At 39.5% G+C, this 23,977-nt stretch overlaps 1 protein-coding gene across 1 annotated transcript in view; it reads left to right on the top strand.

Moving 5' to 3' along the window:
- LOC126165169 (MORN repeat-containing protein 4 homolog) overlaps positions 1–8,953 on the top strand; it is a 36,034-nt gene extending 27,081 nt beyond the window's left edge. The window contains exons 3-4 of the mRNA XM_049920298.1: positions 8,385–8,494; positions 8,574–8,953. Coding sequence (XP_049776255.1) covers positions 8,385–8,494; positions 8,574–8,728 — 265 coding nt within the window. The 3' untranslated portion in view covers positions 8,729–8,953. The remainder of the gene's footprint in view (positions 1–8,384; positions 8,495–8,573) is intronic.
- Positions 8,954–23,977: the final 15,024 nt, after the last annotated feature.

Genomic DNA, 23,977 nt, shown 5'->3' with positions numbered 1-23,977 from the left:
TCTCAACAACCTCTGGTTCTTATCCAGACCCCATCTCCTTAATGTCCTACCTTTTTCCAGTTTCTTACATTTTAATCTACAGTTCATAACCAATAAATTGTGGTCAGAGTGCACATCTTACAATTTAAGATCTGGTTCCTAAATCTCTACCTAACCAATATACAATCAATCTGAAACCTTTTGGTGTCTCCAGGTCTCTTTCACATGTAAAACCATCTTTTATGATTTTTAAATCAACTGTTAGTGATGATTAAATTATGATCTGTGCAAAATTCTACCATGCAGCTTCATCTTCCATTCCTTTCCCCCAGTCCAAGTTCACCTACTGTTTTTCCATATCTTCCTTTTCCTACTATCAAATTCCAGTCCCCCATCAAAATTAATTTTTTTGTGTTCTTTAACTATGTGAATAATTATTTCTTTTATCTCCTCATACATTTCTTCAATCTCTTTGTCATTTGCAGAGCTAGTTGGCATATAAACTTTTACTACTGTGGTAAGTGTTGGCTATCTTGGCTACGATAATGTGTTCACTATGCTGTCCATAGTAGCATAACTGCATTCATATTCCTTATTCCTTATTCCTTATTAAACCCACTCTTGCATTATCCCTATTTGACTTTGCATTTATAACCCTGTATTCACCTGACCAGAAGTTCTTTCCTCTCGCTATCAAACTTTACTAATTCACACTGTATCTAACTTCAACCAGTCAATTTCCCTTTTTAAATTTTCTAACCTACTTGCTTGATTAAGGGATGTAATATTCCATGCTCCAGTCTGTAGAAGGCTAGTTTTATTTCTCCTGGTGATGACACCCTCATGAGTAGTCCCTGCCCAGAGACCTGAATCTGGGACAATTTTACCTCTGGAATATTTTACCCAAGAGGACACCATCATCATTTAACTATACAGTAGAGCTGCATTCCCTTGGGAGGAATTATGGCTGTAGTTTCCCTTTGTTTTTAGATGTTTGCAGTACCAGCACAGCTGTTTTGATTGATGTTACAAGGCCAGATCAGCAATCTTTCAAACTGTTGCCCTTGCATTTACTGAAAAGACACAAGCAGACATGTCTGTATGACATGTCTGCTTGTGTCTGTGTGTGTACGGATGGATATGTGTGTGTGTGCGAGTGTATACCTGTCCTCTTTTCCCCCCTAAGGTAAGTCTTTCTGCTCCCGGGATTGGAATGACTCCTTACCCTCTCCCTTAAAACCCACATCCTTTCTTCTTTCCCTCTCCTTCTCTCTTTCCCGACGAAGTAACCGTTGGTTGCGAAAGCTTGAATTTTGTGTGTGTATTTGTGTTTGTTTGTGTGTCTATCGACATACAAACGCTTTCATGTGGTAAGTTACATAATATAAGATCATGAAAAGTTCAACAACAAAGATTGATAACAGGTACATAGATTTAAACTGAGGGCGCAGGCAGCAGTGGATACAAAACAAAGTGAAAGAGGAATAGGATACAACAAAAGACTAATGAGGAGAGGGGAGAAAGAAAATGATGCAGTTGACTGAGAAATGGGCAGAGAGACAAAAACACATCTGGGAAGAGGACTGAACAGTTGCTTCACTGTTTAACAAAAAGAAATTTTCATTTATGTTAATTTTTTAATAGAAAAATTATGGTTCTGATCAAAGAAAGTGCTTTAACTTTTTGATAAATGCAGCAGAGCAGAGAATTGAATTGAACACAGGGTACAGGATATCTACTTCTACATCTACATCTACATGATTACTCTGCAATTCACATTTAAGTGCTTGGCAGAGGGTTCATCGAACCACAATCATACTATCTCTCTACCCTTCCACTCCCGAACAGCACGCGGGAAATACAAGCACCTAAACCTTTCTGTTCGATCTCTGATTTCTCTTATTTTATTTTGATGATCTTTGCTACCTATGTAAGTTGGGCTCAACAAAATATTTTCGCATTCGGAAGAGAAAGTTGGTGACTGAAAGTTCGTAAATAGATCTTGCTGCGACGAAAAATGTCTTTGCTTTAATGACTTCCATCCCAACTCGCGTATCATATCTGCCACACTCTCCCCCCTATTACGTGATAATACAAAACGAGCTGCCCTTTTTTGCACCCTTTCGATGTCCTCTGTCAATCCCACCTGGTAAGGATCCCACACCGCGCAGCAATATTCTAACAGAGGACAAATGAGTGTAGTGTAAGCTGTCTCTTTAGTGGACTTGTTGCATCTTCTAAGTGTCCTGCCAATGAAACGCAACCTTTGGCTCGCCTTCCCCACAATATTATCTATGTGGTCTTTCCAACTGAAGTTGTTCATAATTTCAACACCCAGGTACTTAGTTGAATTGACAGCCTTGAGAATTGTACTATTTATCAAGTAATCGAATTCCAACGGATTTCTTTTGGAACTCATGTGGATCACCTCACACTTTTCGTTATTTAGCGTCCACTGCCACCTGCCACACCATACAGCAATCTTTTCTAAATCGCTTTGCAACTGATACTGGTCTTCGAATGACCTTACTAGAAGGTAAATTACAGCATCATCTGCGAACAACCTAAGAGAACTGCTCAGATTGTCAACCAGGTTGTTTACATAGATCAGGAACAGCAGAGGTCCCAGGACGCTTCCCTGGGGAATACCTGATATCACTTCAGTTTTACGCAATGATTTTGTCTATTACCATACGTTTAATGTCTGGAACAAAATTTCTACATACAGACAAACGCAAACAGTTACGTAAATTTTCATTACTGATGTTTGCTCTTAACCGAGACTTATTAATTTTTATAACAGAAAAAAATCTGTCACAAAAGTATGTCAAGCCCAACATTGACTATCTTCATGGCTTCACGATGGAGACGAGGAAACTCTTGCTGTGGAAAGTCATGATAAAAATCTATTACACGTCTTCCCAAAAGGAAGTTGTCTCTCAGACGAGAATTACACTGTAGATATATTAATTCGATTTGCAAACTGAGATGAAAATCATCTACAGAAACCAGATTCTCTCGAGAACTATTCAAAACCTTGGGATAAGTAAGATATATCCCCAAATCGCTTGAGAAATTCCTCTTTTATTGCACTAAGAACAGCAACATACTGAAATTTATTATAATGGCGTTCAATATTAAACTTCCGCTCACCAGCGACAATACTGTCACATATTATACATTTCCAATTTTCACATTTTTCCGCAGAGAACAAATGATTCTCCCATTCCTTTTTAAAAGATAGCAAATCTCCAATTCTCCGTTTCCTCGATTCACTCTGCATTTTCCGGTTATTGAAATACAACGTTCACTACGTAGTGGTCACTTCGCTTCAATGTCCGCAGCTTAGCCTGGTACTACACTGCCGCAACCTGCAGGCTGTCGGCACTGTCCCGTTTGACGATTGCACGCGAGCAGCACACGTGCAGCGCTGTGTGCTCATGAGCCGCATGCAGCGTTTGCCCGCCCCTGATTTAGGACAATCTCGGAATATGTTTTCTGCCTACCACCGGTTTTGAACAAGTATTTTTGCCAACATATCGAGGGAAGGTTGAAGTCCCCACCAACTATAACCATATGAGTGAGGTATTTATTTGTTACGAGACTCAAATTTTCTCTGAACTGTTCAGCAACTATATCATTGGAGTCTGGGGGCTGGTAGAAGGAGCCAATTATCAACTTTGTTCGGCTGTTAAGTATAACCTCCACCCATACCAATTCTCACGGAGTATCTACTTCGACTTCACTACAAGATAAACTACTGACAGACACATACACTCCACCACCAATTCTGCCTAATCTATCTTTCCTGAACACCGTCTGAGACTTCGTAAAAATTTCTGCAGAACTTATTTCAGGCTTTAGACAGCTTACGATTTCAGCTTCTATGTTTTCTATTAGCGCTTGAAGCTCAGGGATTTTCCCAGCACAACTACAACAATTTACAACTACAATTCCGACTGTTCCTTGATCCAAGCACGTCCTTTATTTGCCATGCACCCTTTGAGATTGCAGCCCACCCCGTACTTTGCCGAGGCCTTCTAACCTAAAAAATCGCCCAGTCCACACCACACAGCCTCCACTACCCGTGTAGCCGCCAGCTGAGTGTAGCGAACTCCTGGCCTATTCAGTGGAGCTTGTTTGAGTGGTGGACAACATTAATAGAGAAGGAATTTACAAATATTTTTGTTTTATGTGTGGTCAGATTGAAGAAATGTATGATGAGATAAAAGAAATTATTCAGATAGTGAAGGGATATGAAAATTCAATAGTCGTGGGGGACTGGAATTTGATAGAAAGAAAAGGAAGAGAAGGGAAAGTAGTAGGTGAATATGGAATGGGTGTAAGGATGAAAGAGGAAGCCACCTGGTAGAATTTTGCATGAGCATAACTTAATCATAGCTAACACTTGGTTCAAGAATCATGAAAGAATGTTGTGTACATGGAAGAGACCTAGAGACACTGGAAGATTTCAGATGGATTTTATAATGGTAAGACAGAGATTTAGGAGCCAAGTTTTAAATTGTAAGACATTTCCAGGGGCAGATATAGAATCTGACCACAATCTATTGGTTATGAACTGTAGATTAAAACTGAAGAAACTGCAAAACAGTGGGAATTTAAGGAGATGGGACCTGGATAAATTGAAAGAACCAGAGGTTGTAGAGAGTTTCAGAGGGAGCATTAGGATTGATTGACAAGAATGGGGAAAGAAGTACAATAGAAGAAGAATTGGTAGCTTTGAGAGATGAAATAGTGAAGACAGCAGAGGATCAAGTAGGTCAAAAGATGAGGGCTAGTAGAAATCCTTGGGTAACAGAAGAGATATTGAATTTAATTGATGAAAGGAGAAAATTTAAAAAGGCCGTAAATAAAGTGGGCAAACAGGAATACGAATGTCTCAAAACTGAGATCGACAGGCAGTGGAAAATGGCTAAGCAGGGAAGGCTAGAGGACAAATGTAAAGATGTAGAGGCATATATCACTAGGGGTAAGATGGATACTGCCTACAAGAAAATTAAAGAGACTTTTGAAGAATAGAGAACCACTTGTATGAATATCAAGAGCTCAAGTGGAAACCCAGTTCTAAGCAAAGAAGGGAAAGCAGAAAGGTGGAAGGAGTATGTAGAGGGTCTATACAAGGGCAATGTACTTGAGGACAATATTATGTAAATGGAAGAGGACATAAATGAAAATGATATGGGAGATCTGATACTGCATCAAAAATTTGACAGAGCACTGAAAGACCAAAGTTGAAACAAGGCCCCAGGAGTAGACAACATTCCATTAGAACTACTGATAGCCTTGGGAGAGCCAGCCCTGACAAAACTCTACCACCTGGTGAGCAAGCTGTATGAGACAGGCAATATACCCTCATACTTCAAGAAGAATATAGTAATTCCAAACCCAAAGAAAAGAAGTGTTGACAGGTGTGAAAATTACTATTACTGAACTATCAGTTTAATAAGTCACAGCTGCAAAATACTTACACAAATTCCTTACAGATAAATGGAAAACCTGGTAGAAGCTGACCTTGGGGAAGATCAGTTTGGATTCTGTGTAAATGTTGGAACATGTGAGGCAATACTGACCCTACGACTTATCTTAAAAATAGATTAAGGAAAGGCACACCAATGTTTCTAGCATTTGTAGACTTAGACAAAGCTTTTGACAATGTTGACTTGAATAGTCTCTTTCAAATTATGTTGGTGGCAGGGGTGAAATACAGGAAGCTAAGACTATTTACAACTTGTACAGAAACCAGGTGGCAGTTATAAGAGTTGAGGGGCATGAAAGGGAAGCAGTGGTTGGAAAGGGAGTGAGACAGGATTGTAGCCTAATCCCAATGTTATTCAATCTGTATACTGAACAAGCAGTACAGGAAACAAAAGAAAAATTCGAAGTAGGAATTAAAATCCATGGAGAAGAAATAAAAACTTTGAGGTTTGCCGATGACATTGTAATTCTCCCAGAGACAGCCAAAGGCCTGGAAGAGCAGTTGAATGGGATCAACAATGTCTTGAAAGGAGGATATAAGATGAACATTAACAAAAGCAAAACAAGGATAATGGAATGTAGTCAAAGTAAATCACGTGATGCTCAGAAAATTAGATTAGGAAATGAGACACTTAAAGTAGTAGTTGAGTTTTTCTGTTTGGGGAATAAAATAACTGATGATGGTCGAAGAATGATATAAAATGTAGACTGGCAATGGCAAGGAAAACTTTTCTGAAGAAGAGATATTTTTAAACATCGAGTATTGATTTAAGTGTCAGGAAGTCTTTTGTGAAAGTTTTTGTATGGAGTGTAGCCATGTATGGAAGTGAAACATGGAGGATAAATAGTTTAGACAAGAAGAAAAAGGAACCTTTCAAAATGTCGTGCTACAGAAGAATGCTGAAGATCAGATAGGTAGATCTTGTACCTATTGAGGAGGTACTGAATAGAATTGGGGAGCAGATGAATTTGGGGCACAATTTGACGAGAAGAAGGGATGGGTTGGTAGGACATGTTTTGAGGCATCTAGGGATCACCAATTTAGTATTGGAGGGGAGCATTGGGGTTAAATATCATAGAGTGAGACGAAGAGATGAATACATTAAGCAGATTCAGAAGGCTGTAGGTTGCAGTAGTTACTTGAAGATGAAGAAGCTTGCACATGATGTAGTAGCATGGAGAGCTGCATCAAACCAGTCTCTGGACTAAAGACCACAAAAATGACATGTGTGGACACTCAGGAGACCTTTTGCTGCAATTGTGATGATTACAGAAAATACCTGGTGTCTGATTTGAGGTACAATGGTGCATACACACTGAGGATTCAGTGAAGTAAACGTAGCCTACACTTCTCATATAACTTGTCTGGTTATGACCATCCTAAATGAGTGTATAAATTAGTGATGTTGTCAAATGCAGATGTTGTAGATGTAATCTGCAAGAGTAGTTTGAAAATTTCTTGGAATGGAATAGAAATAATTGACTTACCGTAGTGAAACTTTTTTATACCACCTGATCACTAATTCACTTAGTCCACCAGCATGCCAGTGCCTTGATCCCATCTTGAAAATTAGATACCTTCCTGGCCTCCAAAATACCTGTCAACTTCAGCTGTCAGTTCTTCATTTGAAGAGACTCTCCATTCATTGAGGAAGCTTCTGAGCATGGGGAAGAGATGGAAGTCTATGGACCCAACTTAGGTGAATAAGAGGGGGGGGGGGGGGGGGGGAGGGGGTCAACAATTTGTAGCTTAACTCATATATTTTGGCATGGCATTGCCACTTTGTGAGTGGGCATGCATTGTCTTGCATTTCTGATCCTCACCGCATCCATTTAGCAAATAATTTTCTCATATCCAATTCCACTGTTAAAATGGGATATGCCCATCTGGATGACCTCCCGACAACTTCAGAAGTTTCCTTTGCTTTTAGTCGGTGATCTTTGGCCATTTTATGCACTTTGACAATAATTTTTGGGGTAGTGGCACATCTTAGCCAACCACTACACTAATTATCGAAGCTGCTCTGATTGAACTTAAACTTGTTTGTCCACTTAGCAACAGTTGACTAGTACTACACAGTAGATAATCAAAACTGTCTTTGTCAGGTACAGCAGCAGTGGCAATGTATTGTAAATGTTTGATGCAGAATCATAGGAACTTTCACAGAGGAATCTTACCTCTGGCATGTTAAATAGAAATGTGTGTCCACAATTTCATACAAACATTTTAACCTTTGCTCTAGAAAAGATACCGTGGGGTAACTGAGACCATGTGTGGTTTCAATGTGATCACTGGGTAGCCCAATCTTGCTGTGATGCAGCACCATTTTTTGCATCAGTAGTCTTACGGCGTATTTTGTGGTGTGCCAGGATTTCACAATATCTCAACACACATCCTATGATCCTGTCCTTTCATCCACTCACTGTCAGTATTTCTCACTTATATTTTTCCAGAACAATTCTACAGACAATCTCCTCAGTTCCAGTCGTATCAGTCCACTCAGTTTTCAACATCCTCCTCTAACACCATACATCAAATATCTTGATTCTCTTCTTTCCTGATTTTTCTTGCAGTCCATGATTCATTTCCATACAATGCCATGTTCCAGACATACATTTTCAGAAATTCCTGCTCTATGTTTGTTTTTCAAGACATGCCCTCTTTGCTTGTGTTAGTATGCTTCTTATATCATCCTTTCTTCATTTGTCATGTGTTATTTTGCTTCCATAGCAGCAGAAGAAAAATGCTGCAGCAAAATTGTCTGCCAGATCCTCCAATTAACTCCTGTAGATTTGTAAAACAAACGTTTTCACTGTTAAATATGAACAAAAGCATAAATTTGTGGATGTAGTGTTTTAATTAATGTTTATTATTAATTATTTATTAAATATATATTTCTGAAATTCAGGTATGAAGGAGAATTCATGCAAGGTTGGTTCCATGGACACGGGGTATTTTGGCGTGCTGATGGCATGAGATACGAAGGGGAGTTCCGAGGAGGACGCATCTGGGGCCTCGGTAAGCCCAAAACTGTTAGTGCTAGTATGTTTTGTTCTGAGCTAACATTTAAATTACTGTATCTTGCATTCATTTCCAGGACTGGTCACCTATAGTGACGAAAGCCACGGATTCCCCAGAAATGAAGGCTTCTTCCAAGACTGCCGCCTCGTTCGCAAGAAGCGTTGTCCAGAAGTTGTGCAGAGGGCCCAGAGGGTTGCACTCATGGCGCGTGCACAGATAGACAAACACTAGGCCACAGCTGGAAACCACCTGTCTTGTGTATCCACCTACAAAATGAAGAGCTACATATTTTTAAAATGGAAATACTGGTGCAACAGATTATGTTTCTATTAGAAGTGTATTGATAAATAAGTATGAACTCTAAAAGATAAACATAAATATGCATTGCATAATGTAGTATTACTTGGCAGTGTAATAATAAAGTCAATGAAAAGTTATTGTAGATGCAGAAAAACATTCTGAGTGTAAAATGCTATACTATTTGCCTTCCCTTAACAAAAGACAATTTAAACTTTATAATCCATATCCAAATGCTGTACATATTGTTATTGTTGTTATAGGCTACACAAACTAAATCATGCACAGTAGTATTAAAATATTCTATAGGAATCGAAAAGATGACTAGACTAATTACAACATACTCATTGCAAACTAAAACGCTATGTACTGCTACACACACACTTCAATATATTATTCAGTGCCTTGTCAATTGAATGGGTAGGAGAGACTGTCTCTGTGTAAACATACATTTAACACCAATATAGTTTAAAGATTATAATTCTTAAATCATAAATATAAGACTGAAAATATTCACAACATAAAATGGCTTCTCAAAGTAAAAACTAATAAAACTTGCATAACTACTTGTCTAGGGAACCTAGATGTTCACTGAAAGTGGATTAATAGGTGTCACCTACAGATGTGATTCATGAGCCAGCAGTCACAGATGTGTACCAGAAATTCAATATAAAAAATCTGTTAAGTGAAGCTTCTACTAAACAAGGGCAAAGAAGCAGAAAAAGGAACCCCATGAAAGAAAAAGGCAGAAGTGAAAGAGAGGAGACAGCAGAGCTAATCAGAAAATATTTCGAAAAAGACTTTGTCACAGAAATCATATGTTACAATGTTCTCTTAAGAGGATATCAAAAGAGCTGCTAATTTCCCCTGTGTAAAATTTTGGGCAGACTCCATGTTTTATGATTCATGACATCAGGTACAGAGATAAAGATTCTTGAAGTTGCAGAATTTGTATCAGTCTGTGGTCTTCCAAGGTTTTTTTCTTGTAGTATTTTCTCTGATTATTAGTTTCAGAGAGGAATGATTGTCTTCAAATCAGTCTCTGTTGATAGTATGCCAATATGGGCCGCATTATATGGGTCTTGTATGATTGTTTCTCTTTCAGCTTTATCAAATGTTTTCTGAGACTCTCAGTCTTGGGTCAGCTTTTGCATTTTTTAATCCCATGCTATTAATAAAGATGGTTCTGAGGATGATTGCTACATTGCATCTTACACACACCTGACTTTGAGTTCATTAATTATTTAATTTGATTATTGTGTTCCATAGGTTGCACCAAGAAGGAGAACCTTCAGCATTATGGACTGAATCAAGATATTCATTAACAAATGACAAACAGATTCTTGAAACTTAATCTGTACCCTGTATTAACAATTAACTCATCACTGTGCTAGACTTATTCACACCATCTGAATTTAATCAACTAAATTAGAAAGAAAGTTAGTACTCTGAAAAAGTTGCTACTTCCTCAGTTATGTTAAGTAGCTGCTGCTCATTTCCTGTTGGAAATTACTGTTTACTTGATTAATTTGGTATTTTTCAAAGAATTAGTAATCTACATCTGTAAATACAGATTTCTATTTTCAATCCATTGCAGCTTTACAGCAAACACTGCTTCTTGTTTCTATTAATTTATTGAAAGAGTGGTTAATAAAGTATGGTCTTAATTTTCTTGCAAACTGGTTGACATTCCCAATTTACTGCTTTATGTTAGATGGTAGCTTTTTGAATAGCTTTGCCAAGGAGTACGTAGCTGCCCTTTGAACCCTAGACAAAGAAGCAAAGTCAAATTATTTATCTGTCTCATATTCTGACTGTATAGATCACAATTCAGCTGAAACTGACCTTTTTTTCCAATTGCCCAGACAGGAGACATTTGACTATTTAAGTTCCTTCTCACTTGTTCCTTTTCCTCCAAAACTCTTTGATTTTTTCACCACGTCTGTTTTTTTATTTCTTCAGACCACCTCTTACATCTTGTCTTATTGCTTCTACCTGGGAATCTTTTTAAACTGGGAACTTCCCTTCTGAAAGTCTCTCTTTTTGTGGCTTCTTCTGCTTTTATGTTTTTCTGTATTCTAATATTTCTAGTTTGTCTAATTTATAATTCAGTGCTAAGCATTCAGTTGTGTAGAGGTATTATGGTTTCACTACAACCTTGTACACAGAGGTGACAAAAGTCGTGGATACCTCCTGATATCATGCCAGAACTCCTTTTGCCCAGTGTAGTGCAGAAACTCGACATAGCATGGACTCAAGTTCTGGAAGTCCCCTGCAGAAATATTGAGCCGTGCTGCCTCTATATATATTTGTGAAAGTGTTGCCAGTGAAGGATTTTGTGCATGAACTGACTTCTCAATTACATCCCATAAATGTTTGATGGGATTCAGGTCGGTCATGTGGGTGATGAAATCTTTCATTTGAATTGTTCAGAATGTTCTTCAAACCGATTGTGGCCCAGTGACATGGCCCACTGTCATCCATAAAAATTTCATCATTGTTTGGAAACATGAAATCCATGAGTGGCTGCAAATGGTCTCCGAGTAGCTGAAAATAACCATTGCTGGTCAATGATCAGTTCAATTTGACCCGAAGTCCCAGCCCTTCCATCTAAACAAAGCCCACGCCATTATGGAGTCACCAGCAGCTTGCAAAGTTCCTTGTTAACAATGTGGATCCACAGCTTCTTGGAGTCTGTGCCATACTTCAACCCTCTTATCAACTGAAATTGGGACTCATGTGACCAGGACATGGTTTTCCATTCATCTAGGGTCCAAAAGATATGGTCATGAACCGAGGAGAGACGCTGCAGGTGATGAGCTGTTAGCAGAGGAACTCACATTGGTTGTCTGCTGCCAAAGCTTATTAATGACAGGTTTCCTCAAACTGCCCTAATGAATACCTTCATTGTATGTCCCAGATTGATTTCTGTGGGTGTTTCACTCAGAGTTGCTTGTCTGTTAGCATTGACAACTCTACACAAACAGAAACAGTGTTTATCTTGGTCATTAAGTGAAGACCATCAGCCACTGCATTGCCCATGGTGAGAGGTAGTGCCTGACAATTGATATTCTTGGCACACTTTTTACACTGTGGATTTCAGAATATTGAATTCCCTTGTGATTTTCAAAGTAGGATGTCCCATGCGTCCATCTCCAATTACCATTCTGCATTCAAGGCCTGTTACCTCTAGTAGTGTGGCTATAACCAAGTCAGAAACCTTTTCAGTTGAACACCACAGTATAAATGATATAAATGACAGCCCCAACAATGCATTGCTCTTTTATATCTTATGTTTGTGGTACTACCTCCATCTGTATATTTGCAAATCTCTGTCCCATGAATTTTGCCACCCCAGGGTAATGCATTATTTTTGCATTTCTTGATATATTCTATATTATCTTCCTATTTTCTGAATCCTTTCATTTATAACAGATTTTCCTAACCAATTGCTTGAGTTCACTCGCCAAGACACTTGATCTTTCTTGACCCTAACTATTTGAGCAAAGTCTGCCTGCAAAATTTTGATGCATTCTTTATATTAGTGGTGAATCTGGTTTCCTCAGTATAGATCCATTCCATGCCACTGATTTGTATTTCTACTTCTACCAGTTTTTCCAGCAGTGCAGCGACATCATCTGCAACTGTCTTGCAGTTTACTTCAATCCACTGCTTCTTTCTTCCCAGTTTGATTGGTGATACTTGATACTATTTTAATATTTCATTCCGACATAATGGGTTGAAGAGGACTGGATATAAGTCATAACTTTTTAATCTTAATGGGGGGAGGGGGGGGGGGGGCAGACAGGACATTTGGCTGTGGCAGTAGGTTCTCAAGGTCAGGATGTGAGTGACAGGGACAAAGTATGTGATGGCCAGCCAGATGCCTGGAGGTGCTTGTGAAACACTATCAACAAAGTAAACCTCTACTTCTGCAAGATATACAGTTGTCTTGTTTTTTTGGTGGGGCAGGAGTGGTGCACACTGCTCCAGGAATGTACCAACACATGTAAGTGCATGGCACACAGTCTCAATCCATGGAGGGGCAGCATGTTTTGCATCCATACTACAAGGGCAATCCTAAGAGTAAGATCTCCTAAATTTTTAGATATACAAACTATCATTTATTTTTATTATAGTTACATCATTTTAAAGTTTGAATAATACTTTATTTTTCTATTTAATTGCCATTTTGGTTGATGTTTTTTTGTAGATGCTCACTGCCATGTCCCACAGGAAGTGTTGAACCTCATCATTCACCTCTATATTGGAGCAGAACATTTGGCCAGACAAATCTTCCTTCAAATTAGGGAACAAGTTGTGGTTTCAGTGCTAGATCTGAACTGCATGGTGGATGGGTGATGATGTTCCAACCAAAGGTTTGCTGGAGTTCAGTGGTTTGACGGTTGATATGTGGGGAGGCTGGCAGGTGATGTGTTGGCAGGCATTATCATAGAGAACGTTTACCTCCTTGCTTATCATTCCTCTTCCCTAGTTCTGAATTGCCTTTCTGAGTTGTTACAGTGTTTCTCAGCATCTGTCAACACTTATCATTCTTCCAGATGGCAGAAAGTTGACCAACTGTACCCCTTCTGGTCCCAAAAAACAATTGCCAAAAGTTTATCTGCACGCTGTGTATGTTTGAATTATTGTGGCTTGGGTGAAGAGGGATGCCACTCTTATGTGACGGTCATTTTATCTCAAGTGTAAAGTGGAATGCCCAGGTTTCATCACCCATGACAATAGAGTGCAAGAGGACATCCTTTTCATCTGCATAGTAATGCAGAAAGTCGTGGGAAGAATCAACTCATTGCTGTTTGTGGTCTTCTGTCAGCATAAGTGGTACGCATCCTGCAAACATCTTCTGATGTCGCAACTTTCCTGTGGGTGGTGCTTTGGGAAACCTCAAGAGCATCCATAGCTATTTTCTGATTTTCATGCATGGTTTCCTCAACCTTCACAACTGTCTCATCAGAAATTGATGGCCTGCCACTACTTTCTGCATCATGAATTTCAGAATGACCCACTATAAACTCTCTACCTTACTTGGGTATGTTTCTGACATCCATGCATGACTGCCCACACATTTCTGTCAATTGGTGACAAGTTTCAATCAGTTAAACACTTTTATGTTCAGAAATCAGATAACTGTATGAACACAGTGGTAGCATACAACAGGAGCTCCATTCTCAATGACTGCCAAGCCAAGACTGAGCATATGAGCAAAGTGTGCATTTGTTTATTTGGGAGCAAAGGCAGTGTCCAACAGTGTGGCCAATGATCATATTAATAGTTTCTCTACATCCTCATGAAATATAAAATCGTTATTTTTCGGGATTGCCCTTGTACATGCAACGTCAGTGGTCCTTCCTTGGCATTCTGCCCTGCTGTTGTATCCTCATCTGCTCTGCTCGTCTCTTGCACTAACAAGCCAAGCATATTACTCCATGGCACTTCATTTTCCCATCCTTTAACAAATCTGCCTCTGATTTGATGCAAGGTCTTCTTGGAAAAAGTCTTGACAAACACTTACAAATCAAAATTTTACACTGATGTTAATTTTTTTCGAATCAAGCTCAAACCTTGAAGCTCCTTGGCTCATTTCCTATTTCACAACATCATTCCTCTTAATAACTATTTATTACTCACAAAATTGCATAATCCTTTTCCTATAACATAGCACACACACAATCAAGTCAGTTTAGTTTATGATCTCTCTCTCTTCTCACTCAATTTGTAGTCCATTATTCTCATTCTCACGCAATGACTGCTCATCCTTTACTAGTAATCCAACTAACTTGTATCTGATATACTGGTAATTCAGGGTGATGTACAGGTCTTCGACTAATGTAGCAGCAGATTACACAAATTGCTGTTGGAACCACTAAAGCACCAGAAACTGTGACACTTATAGTCATAACACTGTGACATTGCTTATTGCATTATGTTGTACATGCTGAAGCATCTGCTTCACTGAGATTCATCTGTTCTGCTATGCTACAAATTAGTCTAATGAATTTAGGAGATACAAGTTCAGGGTGTCATTCAGAAAGCTTAATTCTAGGTAGGCAGTACATCCAATTGCTTCTCTGACCAATACATCAGATGATTGATGTAATGAAAGTTGTACCAGTAGCAGTATCTGGGAGACAGAATGTTGTCCCCATTATGTCACAGGTCGTACCATTAATTAGCATCCCAGTGCCCTGCAACTCCATGCTTTGTCATACTCTTCAGCTTTCCATGTTCATAGCAGTTTACTATCATCACGTCCAGAAAAAAAAATGAGTAAACCCTGAAAATAAGAGCATGGTGACAGAATTTCCCTCTGACATCTGGCTGAAACTGTTTTTCCCAAGAACAGTTTTGCGTCACATACCTATTTCCCAATCTGAACTGATTCTGGTCAACTGTCTCTCTAGTACTCTTTCTGCAATCCTGTAAATGCTTCTTGTAACTTCCATATCTCATTTTGCACCTCCCATGCAATGTACTTCAATTGTAGCATCCACTAATGACTAGTCATTATGACATCTGATTGCTTGAAAAATAAGTGGTTGGTTCGTCAGTGCATCTGCTACTATTCCCCCCAAAGAGGTGTGGGATCACCAGTAGTGTCACACACATCCTGGACATTCTTGCTGGTATGCCCCTTGGAGAAAGGAATTCGCATCATTTTCCCTCCCCCTTTCAAAAAGTGCATGTACATGATTCATCACAATTCCCCCTGTCTTATCTACTTGCAATTCACAGCATCAAAAACCCTCAAAAACAATCAATGCACAATAACAAAAATAAACCTGTAATATCCCTAAACAACTTTAACAGCCCTATTGCACTCATTCCCTTCAAAAAGAATCTATAAAGCGGGTTACCATGCCACTCACTGCCATGGCCCAAGTGGATAAGGCATCTTGTGTCTCATTCATTCCCTTTTTATTCCTCCATTTTTTAGAATCAGTACCCAGCACTGGTGATGGTACTGGTACTTGCAGCAAAGCATCTATGGCTCTTCTAAATGTCTTTACTTGTTCCACATGAACAATAGAAGTTTTTGTTGGTAGTTGCAATTGTGGGTTTTCTATCTTCACCCTCCTTTGTATATCCACTGGCAATCCTCTTAAAAAACATGCCCTGTTCTCAGCATCCTGCAAAACAATTTTGTATGCATCCATATTTTGCATTATTTCATAGGTATTTTCATTGACTTTGAAGATCACATGGAATGGCTCAATGGCTCTTACACAGCCAGCTTAAACACCTGTATCATTATCATCAAGAAAACACTTTGTAATACATAAATAAATGAAGAATAAGTAATATATGCTCTGTCCATCACATGTCATAGTCTTTTGAATTGAGACACGTGATAAAGCACCATTTACAGGTGAAAAGATGCATGGCATCCTTCTCCCACCATTCGCTCTTCTTTGGATCTGTTATTAATATCATTTATATTGCTCTTCTTTTAAGTTATGTCTCATTCCAAGGGTGCTAACACACAGAGGCAAAAGGGTGCTGAGGAAAAGGAAAGAATAAAGTTTTGTTACATGTTTTTCTTTCATGACAACAATTTAAAACTTGGTATTACCCAGGTTTTTAACAGGGTTGGAACTGGAACTGTTTTATGGCTACTTACAAGTCACCATTCATTTTCCAAAATATTAAAAGTACTCCATTCCCCCTTGTTTCATTCCCTTTTAATAATATTAAGATCATATGGAAAAGAACTATCAGACGTTCATTCGTAACTGAAGCATCTAAACTGCACTGCATGAACTTTTTATCCAGTTTCATTGTATTTGACACTATTTGCATTCCAACAATTTTATTAAGAGTTAACTGTTACATCTCACTACAATAAATGAAAGTGCTTTCAAAACTGCTTGTTTCGAGCCATAAATAAAGGTGTGGCATGTCAGAAAGCACACATTCTAAATATCCGACCACAGCCATTTTTCCTTTATGTACTACGGACACATCAAATAACCACTGGCAATTTATAGACTTCCTTTCAACAAATAAAGCATTTATAGGCAAATCACTCACTGTTTTAAGACCTCCCACTTAGTACAGCAGAAGTGCTGATGGTACCACCACCAATGCATTGCACAACTGCACTGGTTAGTACAGGTCTCACACCAAATGCTCCCCTCTGCTCAGGCAATGAGAAAATTGAATGGATTTTAGTTCTTGCAAGTGACATAGCTTAATTTTGGTTGACATAATTATGAGGTACATTCAAGTTATAACACCTCTAACTATTTTCCTCACAAACTAATCACATGAAAACTTTCGTCACTTCTTGATGTAACCTCCCTGCAGCTCTATACATTTTTCACAATGTCGATGCCATGATCCCATGCCATGATGCCATTTTGGTTGACATAATTATGAGGTACATTCAAGTTATAACACCTCTAACTATTTTCCTCACAAACTAATCACATGAAAACTGTGAAACTTTCATCACTTCTTGATGTAACCTCCCTGCAGCTCTATACATTTTTCACCATGTCGATGTCATGATCCCACGGCCACTGAGAATGCTGCTTTAGGAGTCTGGCTTGACAATTGGAAAATTGCATCCACATCTCATCCATTGTTATTACAGTCAATGAAAAAAAAGTCCCATTCATGCTGTTATCATGTGTCAGAATTTCCTGGTAATGTGCCGTGTGTGCAGCGTTCTTGGCACCCATCTGGACTACATTTTTCACAATTTTTTAAGTATAACAAACAGTCCTTGCTTTCCCCACTGCTGCTAGAGTTCTGTGTGCCATACAGTGCCACATCTTTCACACATTCACAGTGTCTGCAGATGTATTCTAAAACAAACTGCATTTTTTCTTTGTTTCCAGTAGTGACAAATAAAATTTAAGATGGTCATAATTTGAATGTACCTCATAATTTTGGAGTTAACACTGAAAAAGCATTGCATTGAAAATGTTTCATTTCTGTTTCACTTACTGATGCCCCATACCGGCCTCTTGTCTTAAAGACATTCACATAAAAAGGTGTAGGAGTCAGAGTGAAATGTGCAAACAAGACGTCACAAATAAAAAAGTTTGAATATGTGTGGAAATGAAAAGGAGGAAGCGCTTGAAATTTTCCATGGTGTGGCAAAATCTCTGGAGTCAGCCCTGATTGACTTTCCAAATTTTATCTAAAAATGCTTCCACTGATTTGTTACATTTTTGTGACAGACTATTAGGTTGCTCCCTAAAGACCATCACAGTGTTTTGTTTGCAGTATTTGCTGATAAAGAGTCTTCTCAGACTGCTGAAATGTCTGTGCCTTACTTAATCCTACATAACATACGATTTGGCCTCATGAGCCAAATATATCTTGACCATATTTAAACGTATTTCATTTGACCAAGTCCCTAATTTTGCTGCAGCCTTTAAATCACTACCAACTACTGCCACATTTTACGTTGAATTACCAACAATAGGAAGTCACCAGGTTAGCCATAACAGAATCCATCTAAGGAATGGGTACAGGAAATAAAATTTTATCGACTGTATTCTCAGCTTACCTGTGCCCATCCACAGTTTGCTGATTGCCTAGTTGCTTCCACAGTGCATCGTTACATTTCTGTAATTCAGTTACTCTGTTCTGCAGGGCATGAGGTACCTCCTGCACAGTCACAGCTCATGTTTCCAAAATTTGTGTAACATTCATCCAAGAAGATAATATCAAAAATTATGCTCTGATGACACCTAACTATGGTACAAAGTACACTAATCCTTGTGCCAAAATGTGGCTTAGTCAGATTCAAAGCACTGATGTACTTCAGGGCCCACCCTTCTGCACAGGCAACATATAAATAACACTGCCTGCATATATGGCAACTCATTTCCAGCAAAGTTACTTTACAGGCATCTCATTGGTCACAAGTAAAACTCTTTACTGTTACCTGTAAACTGAGAAAGATCCTCAGGCTCCTTCAGCATAATAAATGATAGTTCCTGTGACATACCAATGCCCTACCATAACCATAAACAGAAGAAATGAAAAAGGTCAAAACAAAAGAGAGCCACTTACCACATCATATTACTGACCTGCAAACTATTACTGAAGTAATGCCACTGAGGCAGGCCAAACCCTAGGTACTGGATCACTTCGAATGCCAGATGACTTCTGACACCATATCTACATCAACGTGAATACTCTGCTATTCACAATAAAGTGCCTGGCAGAGGGTTCAATGAACCACCTTCAAGCTGTCTCTCTATCGTTCCACTCTCGAACAGTACGCAGGAAAAACGAGCACTTAAATTTTTCTGTGCGAGCCCTGATTTCTCTTATTTTATCATGATAATCATTTCTCCCTATGTAGGTGGGTGCCAACAGAATGTCTTCGCAATTGGAGGAGAAAACTGATGATTGAAATTTCATGAGAAGATCCTGTCGCAACGAAAAACGCCTTTGTTTTAATGATTGCCACTCCAATTCACGTATCATGTCTGTGACACTATCTCCCCTATTTCATGATAATACAAAACAAGCTGCCCTTCTTTGTACTTTTTTGATGTCATCTGTCAGTCCCACCTGATGCGGATCCCACACCGCACAGCTTTACTCCAGAATAGGGCGGACAAGCGTGGTGTAACAGTCTCTTTAGTAGACCTGTTGCACCTTCTAAGTGTTCTGCCAATGAATCGCAGTCTTTGGTTTTGCTCTACCCACGATATTATCTATGTGATCGTTTCAATTTAGGTTATTTGTATTTGTAATCCCTAAGTATTTAATTGAATTTACAGCCTTAAAATTTGTGTGACTTATCGCATAATCGAAATTTTGTTGATTTCTTTTAGTACTCATGTGAATATCTTACACTTTTCCTTATTCAGGCTCAATTGCCACTTTTTGCGCCATACAGATATCTTATCTAAATCATTTTGCAAGTCATTTTGATCATCAGATGACTTTACAAGATGGTAAATGACAGCATCATTTGCAAATAATCTAAGACGGCTCCTATGTCGTTAATATAGACTAGGAACAATAGAGGGCCTATAACACTTCCTTGGGGAACGCCGGATATTACTTCTGTTTTACTCGATGACTCTCCATCTGTTACTATGAAATGTGACCTTTCTGACATGAAATCACGAATCCAGTCACACAACTGAGGCGATACTCCGTAGGCATGCTGTTTGGTGAGAAGACGCTTGTGAGGAACGCTGTCGAAAGCCTTCTGGAAATCTAAAAATATGGGATCAATTTGACATCCCCTCTTGATAGCACATATTACTTTATGAGTATAAAGAGCTAGTTGTGTTTCACAAGAACGATATTTTCTGAAACCATGTGTCAATAAATTGTTTTCTTCGAGGTACTTCATAATGTTCGAATACAGTATATGTTCCAAAACCCTACTTCAAATTGACGTTAGTGATATAGGCCTGTAATTCAGCGGATTAATCTTACTTCCCTTTTTGGGTATTGGTATGACTTGAGCAATTTTCCAGTCTTTAGGTATGGATCTTTCTGTGAGCGCGTGGTTGTATATAATTGCTAAATATTAAGTGATTTAAGCTGCTTCGTCACTCCAAGGATATCTACTTCTATGTTTCTCACCTTGGCAGTAGTTCTTGATTGGAATTCAGGACTATTTACTTTGTCTTCTTTGGTGAAGGAGTTTCGGAAAACCGTGTTTAATAACTCTGCTTGAGTGGCACCATCATATCGACTGGGACACTCAGATGTTTAGGACGGGTGGTAGGGACAGAGCATCGAGTGACATTATACTGAGTGCACTATCCGAAAATTACCTCGAGCAATTAAACAGAGAACCGACTCGTGGAGATAACATCTTGGACCTACTGATAACAAACAGACCCGAACTTTTCGACTCTGTAAGTGCAGAACAGGGAATCAGTGATCATAAGGCCGTTGCAGCATCCCTGAATTTGGAAGCTAATAGGAATATAAAAAAAGGGCGGAAGGTTTATCTGTTTAGCAAGAGTAATAGAAGGCAGATTTCAGACTACCTAACAGATCAAAATGAAAATTTCTGTTCCGACACTGACAATGTTGAGTGTTTATGGAAAAAGTTCAAGGCAATCGTAAAATGCGTTTTAGACAGGTACGTGCCGAGTAAAACTGTGAGGGACGGGAAAAACCCACCGTGGTACAACAACAAAGTTAGGAAACTACTGCGAAAGCAAAGAGAGCTTCACTGCAAGTTTAAACGCAGCCAAAACCTCTCAGACAAACAGAAGCTAAACAATGTCAAAGTTAGCGTAAGGAGGGCTATGCGTGAAGCGTTCGGTGAATTCGAAAGTAAAATTCTATGTACCGACTTGACAGAAAATCCTAGGAAGTTCTGGTCTTACGTTAAATCAGTAAGTGGCTCGAAACAGCATATCCAGACACTCCGGGATGATGATGGCATTGAAACAGAGGATGACAAGCGTAAAGCTGAAATACTAAACACCTTTTTCCAAAGCTGTTTCACAGAGGAAGACCGCACTGCAGTTCCTTCTCTAAATCCTCGCACAAACGAAAAAATGGCTGACATCGAAATAAGTGTCCAAGGAATAGAAAAGCAACTGGAATCACTCAACAGAGGAAAGTCCACTGGACCTGACGGGATACCAATTCGATTCTACACAGAGTACGCGAAAGAACTTGCCCCCCTTCTAACAGCCGTGTACCGCAAGTCTCTAGAGGAACGGAAGGTTCCAAATGATTGGAAAAGAGCACAGGTAGTCCCAGTCTTCAAGAAGGGTCGTCGAGCAGATGCGCAAAACTATAGACCTATCTCTCTGACGTCGATCTGTTGTAGAATTTTAGAACATGTCTTTTGCTCGAGTATCATGTCGTTTTTGGAAACTCAGAATCTACTATGTAGGAATCAACATGGATTCCGGAAACAGCGATCGTGTGAGACCCAACTCGCTTTATTTGTTCATGAGACCCAGAAAATATTAGATACAGGCTCCCAGGTAGATGCTATTTTTCTTGACTTCCGGAAGGCGTTCGATACAGTTCCGCACTGTCGCCTGATAAACAAAGTAAGAGCCTACGGAATATCAGACCAGCTGTGTGGCTGGATTGAAGAGTTTTTAGCAAACAGAACGCAGCATGTTGTTATCAACGGAGAGACGTCTACAGATGTTAAAGTAACCTCTGGTGTGCCACAGGGGAGTGTTATGGGACCATTGCTTTTCACAATATATATAAATGACCTAGTAGATAGTGTCGGAAGTTCCATGCGGCTTTTCGCGGATGATGCTGTAGTATACAGAGAAGTTGCAGCATTAGAAAATTGTAGCGAAATGCAGGAAGATCTGCAGCGGATAGGCACTTGGTGCAGGGAGTGGCAACTGACCCTTAACATAGACAAATGTAATGTATTGCGAATACATAGAAAGAGGGATCCTTTATTGTATGATTATATGATAGCGGAACAAACACTGGTAGCAGTTACTTCTGTAAAATATCTGGGAGTATGCGTGCGGAACGACTTGAAGTGGAATGATCATATAAAATTAATTGTTGGTAAGGCGGGTACCAGGTTGAGATTCATTGGGAGAGTCCTTAGAAAATGTAGTCCATCAACAAAGGAGGTGGCTTACAAAACACTCGTTCGACCTATACTTGAGTATTGCTCATCAGTGTGGGATCCGTACCAGATCGGGTTGACGGAGGAGATAGAGAAGATTCAAAGAAGAGCGGCGCGTTTCGTCACAGGGTTATTTGGTAACCGTGATAGCATTACGGAGATGTTTAAGAAACTCAAGTGGCGGACTCTGCAAGAGAGGCGCTCTGCTTCGCGGTGTAGCTTGCTCGCCAGGTTTCGAGAGGGTGCGTTTCTGGATGAGGTATCGAATATATTGCTTCCCCCTACTTATACCTACCGAGGAGATCACGAATGTAAAATTAGAGAGATTAGAGCGCGCACAGAGGCTTTCAGACAGTCGTTCTTCCCGCGAACCATACGCGACTGGAACAGGAAAGGGAGGTAATGACAGTGGCACGTAAAGTGCCCTCCGCCACACACCGTTGGGTGGCTTGCGGAGTATAAATGTAGATGTAGATGTAGATGTAGACTTCACCATTGTTATCACGCAGTGAAGGTATTGATTGCATCTTGCCACTGGTGTGCTTTATGTATGACCAGAATTTCTTTGGGTTTTCTGCCAGATTTCCAGACAGAATTTCGTTGTGGAAATTATTAAAAGCATCTCGCATTGAACTACGCGCCATATTAGGGACTTCTGTAAAACTTTGCCAATCTTGGGGATTTTGTGTTCTTTTAAATTTGGTGTGCTTTTTTTGCTGCTTCTGCAACAGCGATCTGACCTGTTTTGTGTGCTATGGCGGATCAGTACCATCACTTATTAATTAATTCAGTACAATTTCCGATGATGTTTTATGCCTGCCGCTGGCTTTAAATGTATAATTTCTCCAACATATCGAGGGTAGTATAAGGTCTCCATCGACTATAGTTGTATGAGTGGGGTACTTATTTGAACTGTTCAGCAACTACATCTTCTGAGTGGGGGGGTCGGTAAAATGATCCAATTCATAGTTTAGTCCAATTGTCAGGTATAACCTCTACCCATACTATTTCACACAAACTATCTATTTCAATTTCGCTAAAAGGCAAACTACTTCTGACAGCAATAAATACTCCACCACCAACTGTATTTATCCTATCCTTTCTGAACACTGTTAGATGATTTGAAAAAATTTCGGCTGAACTTATTTCTGGCTTTAGCCAGCTCTCTGTATCTACAACTACACTCCTGGAAATTGAAATAAGAACACCGTGAATTCATTGTCCCAGGAAGGGGAAACTTAATTGACACATTCCTGGGGTCAGATACATCACATGATCACACTGACAGAACCACAGGCACATAGACACAGGCAACAGAGCATGCACAATGTCGGCACTAGTACAGTGTATATCCACCTTTCGCAGCAATGCAGGCTGCTATTCTCCTATGGAGACGATCGTAGAGATGCTGGATGTAGTCCTGTGGAACGGCTTGCCATGCCATTTCCACCTGGCGCCTCAGTTGGACCAGCGTTCGTGCTGGACGTGCAGACCGCGTAAGACGACGCTTCATCCAGTCCCAAACATGCTCAATGGGGGACAGATCCGGAGATCTTGCTGGCCAGGGTAGTTGACTTACACCTTCTAGAGCACGTTGGGTGGCACGG

The sequence above is a fragment of the Schistocerca cancellata genome, chromosome 1 (assembly GCF_023864275.1).
Source record: "Schistocerca cancellata isolate TAMUIC-IGC-003103 chromosome 1, iqSchCanc2.1, whole genome shotgun sequence".
NCBI classification, from domain to species: domain Eukaryota; kingdom Metazoa; phylum Arthropoda; class Insecta; order Orthoptera; family Acrididae; genus Schistocerca; species Schistocerca cancellata.
The sequence above is the reverse complement of the archived record's forward strand: the minus strand, read 5'-3'. Positions and strand labels throughout refer to the sequence as shown.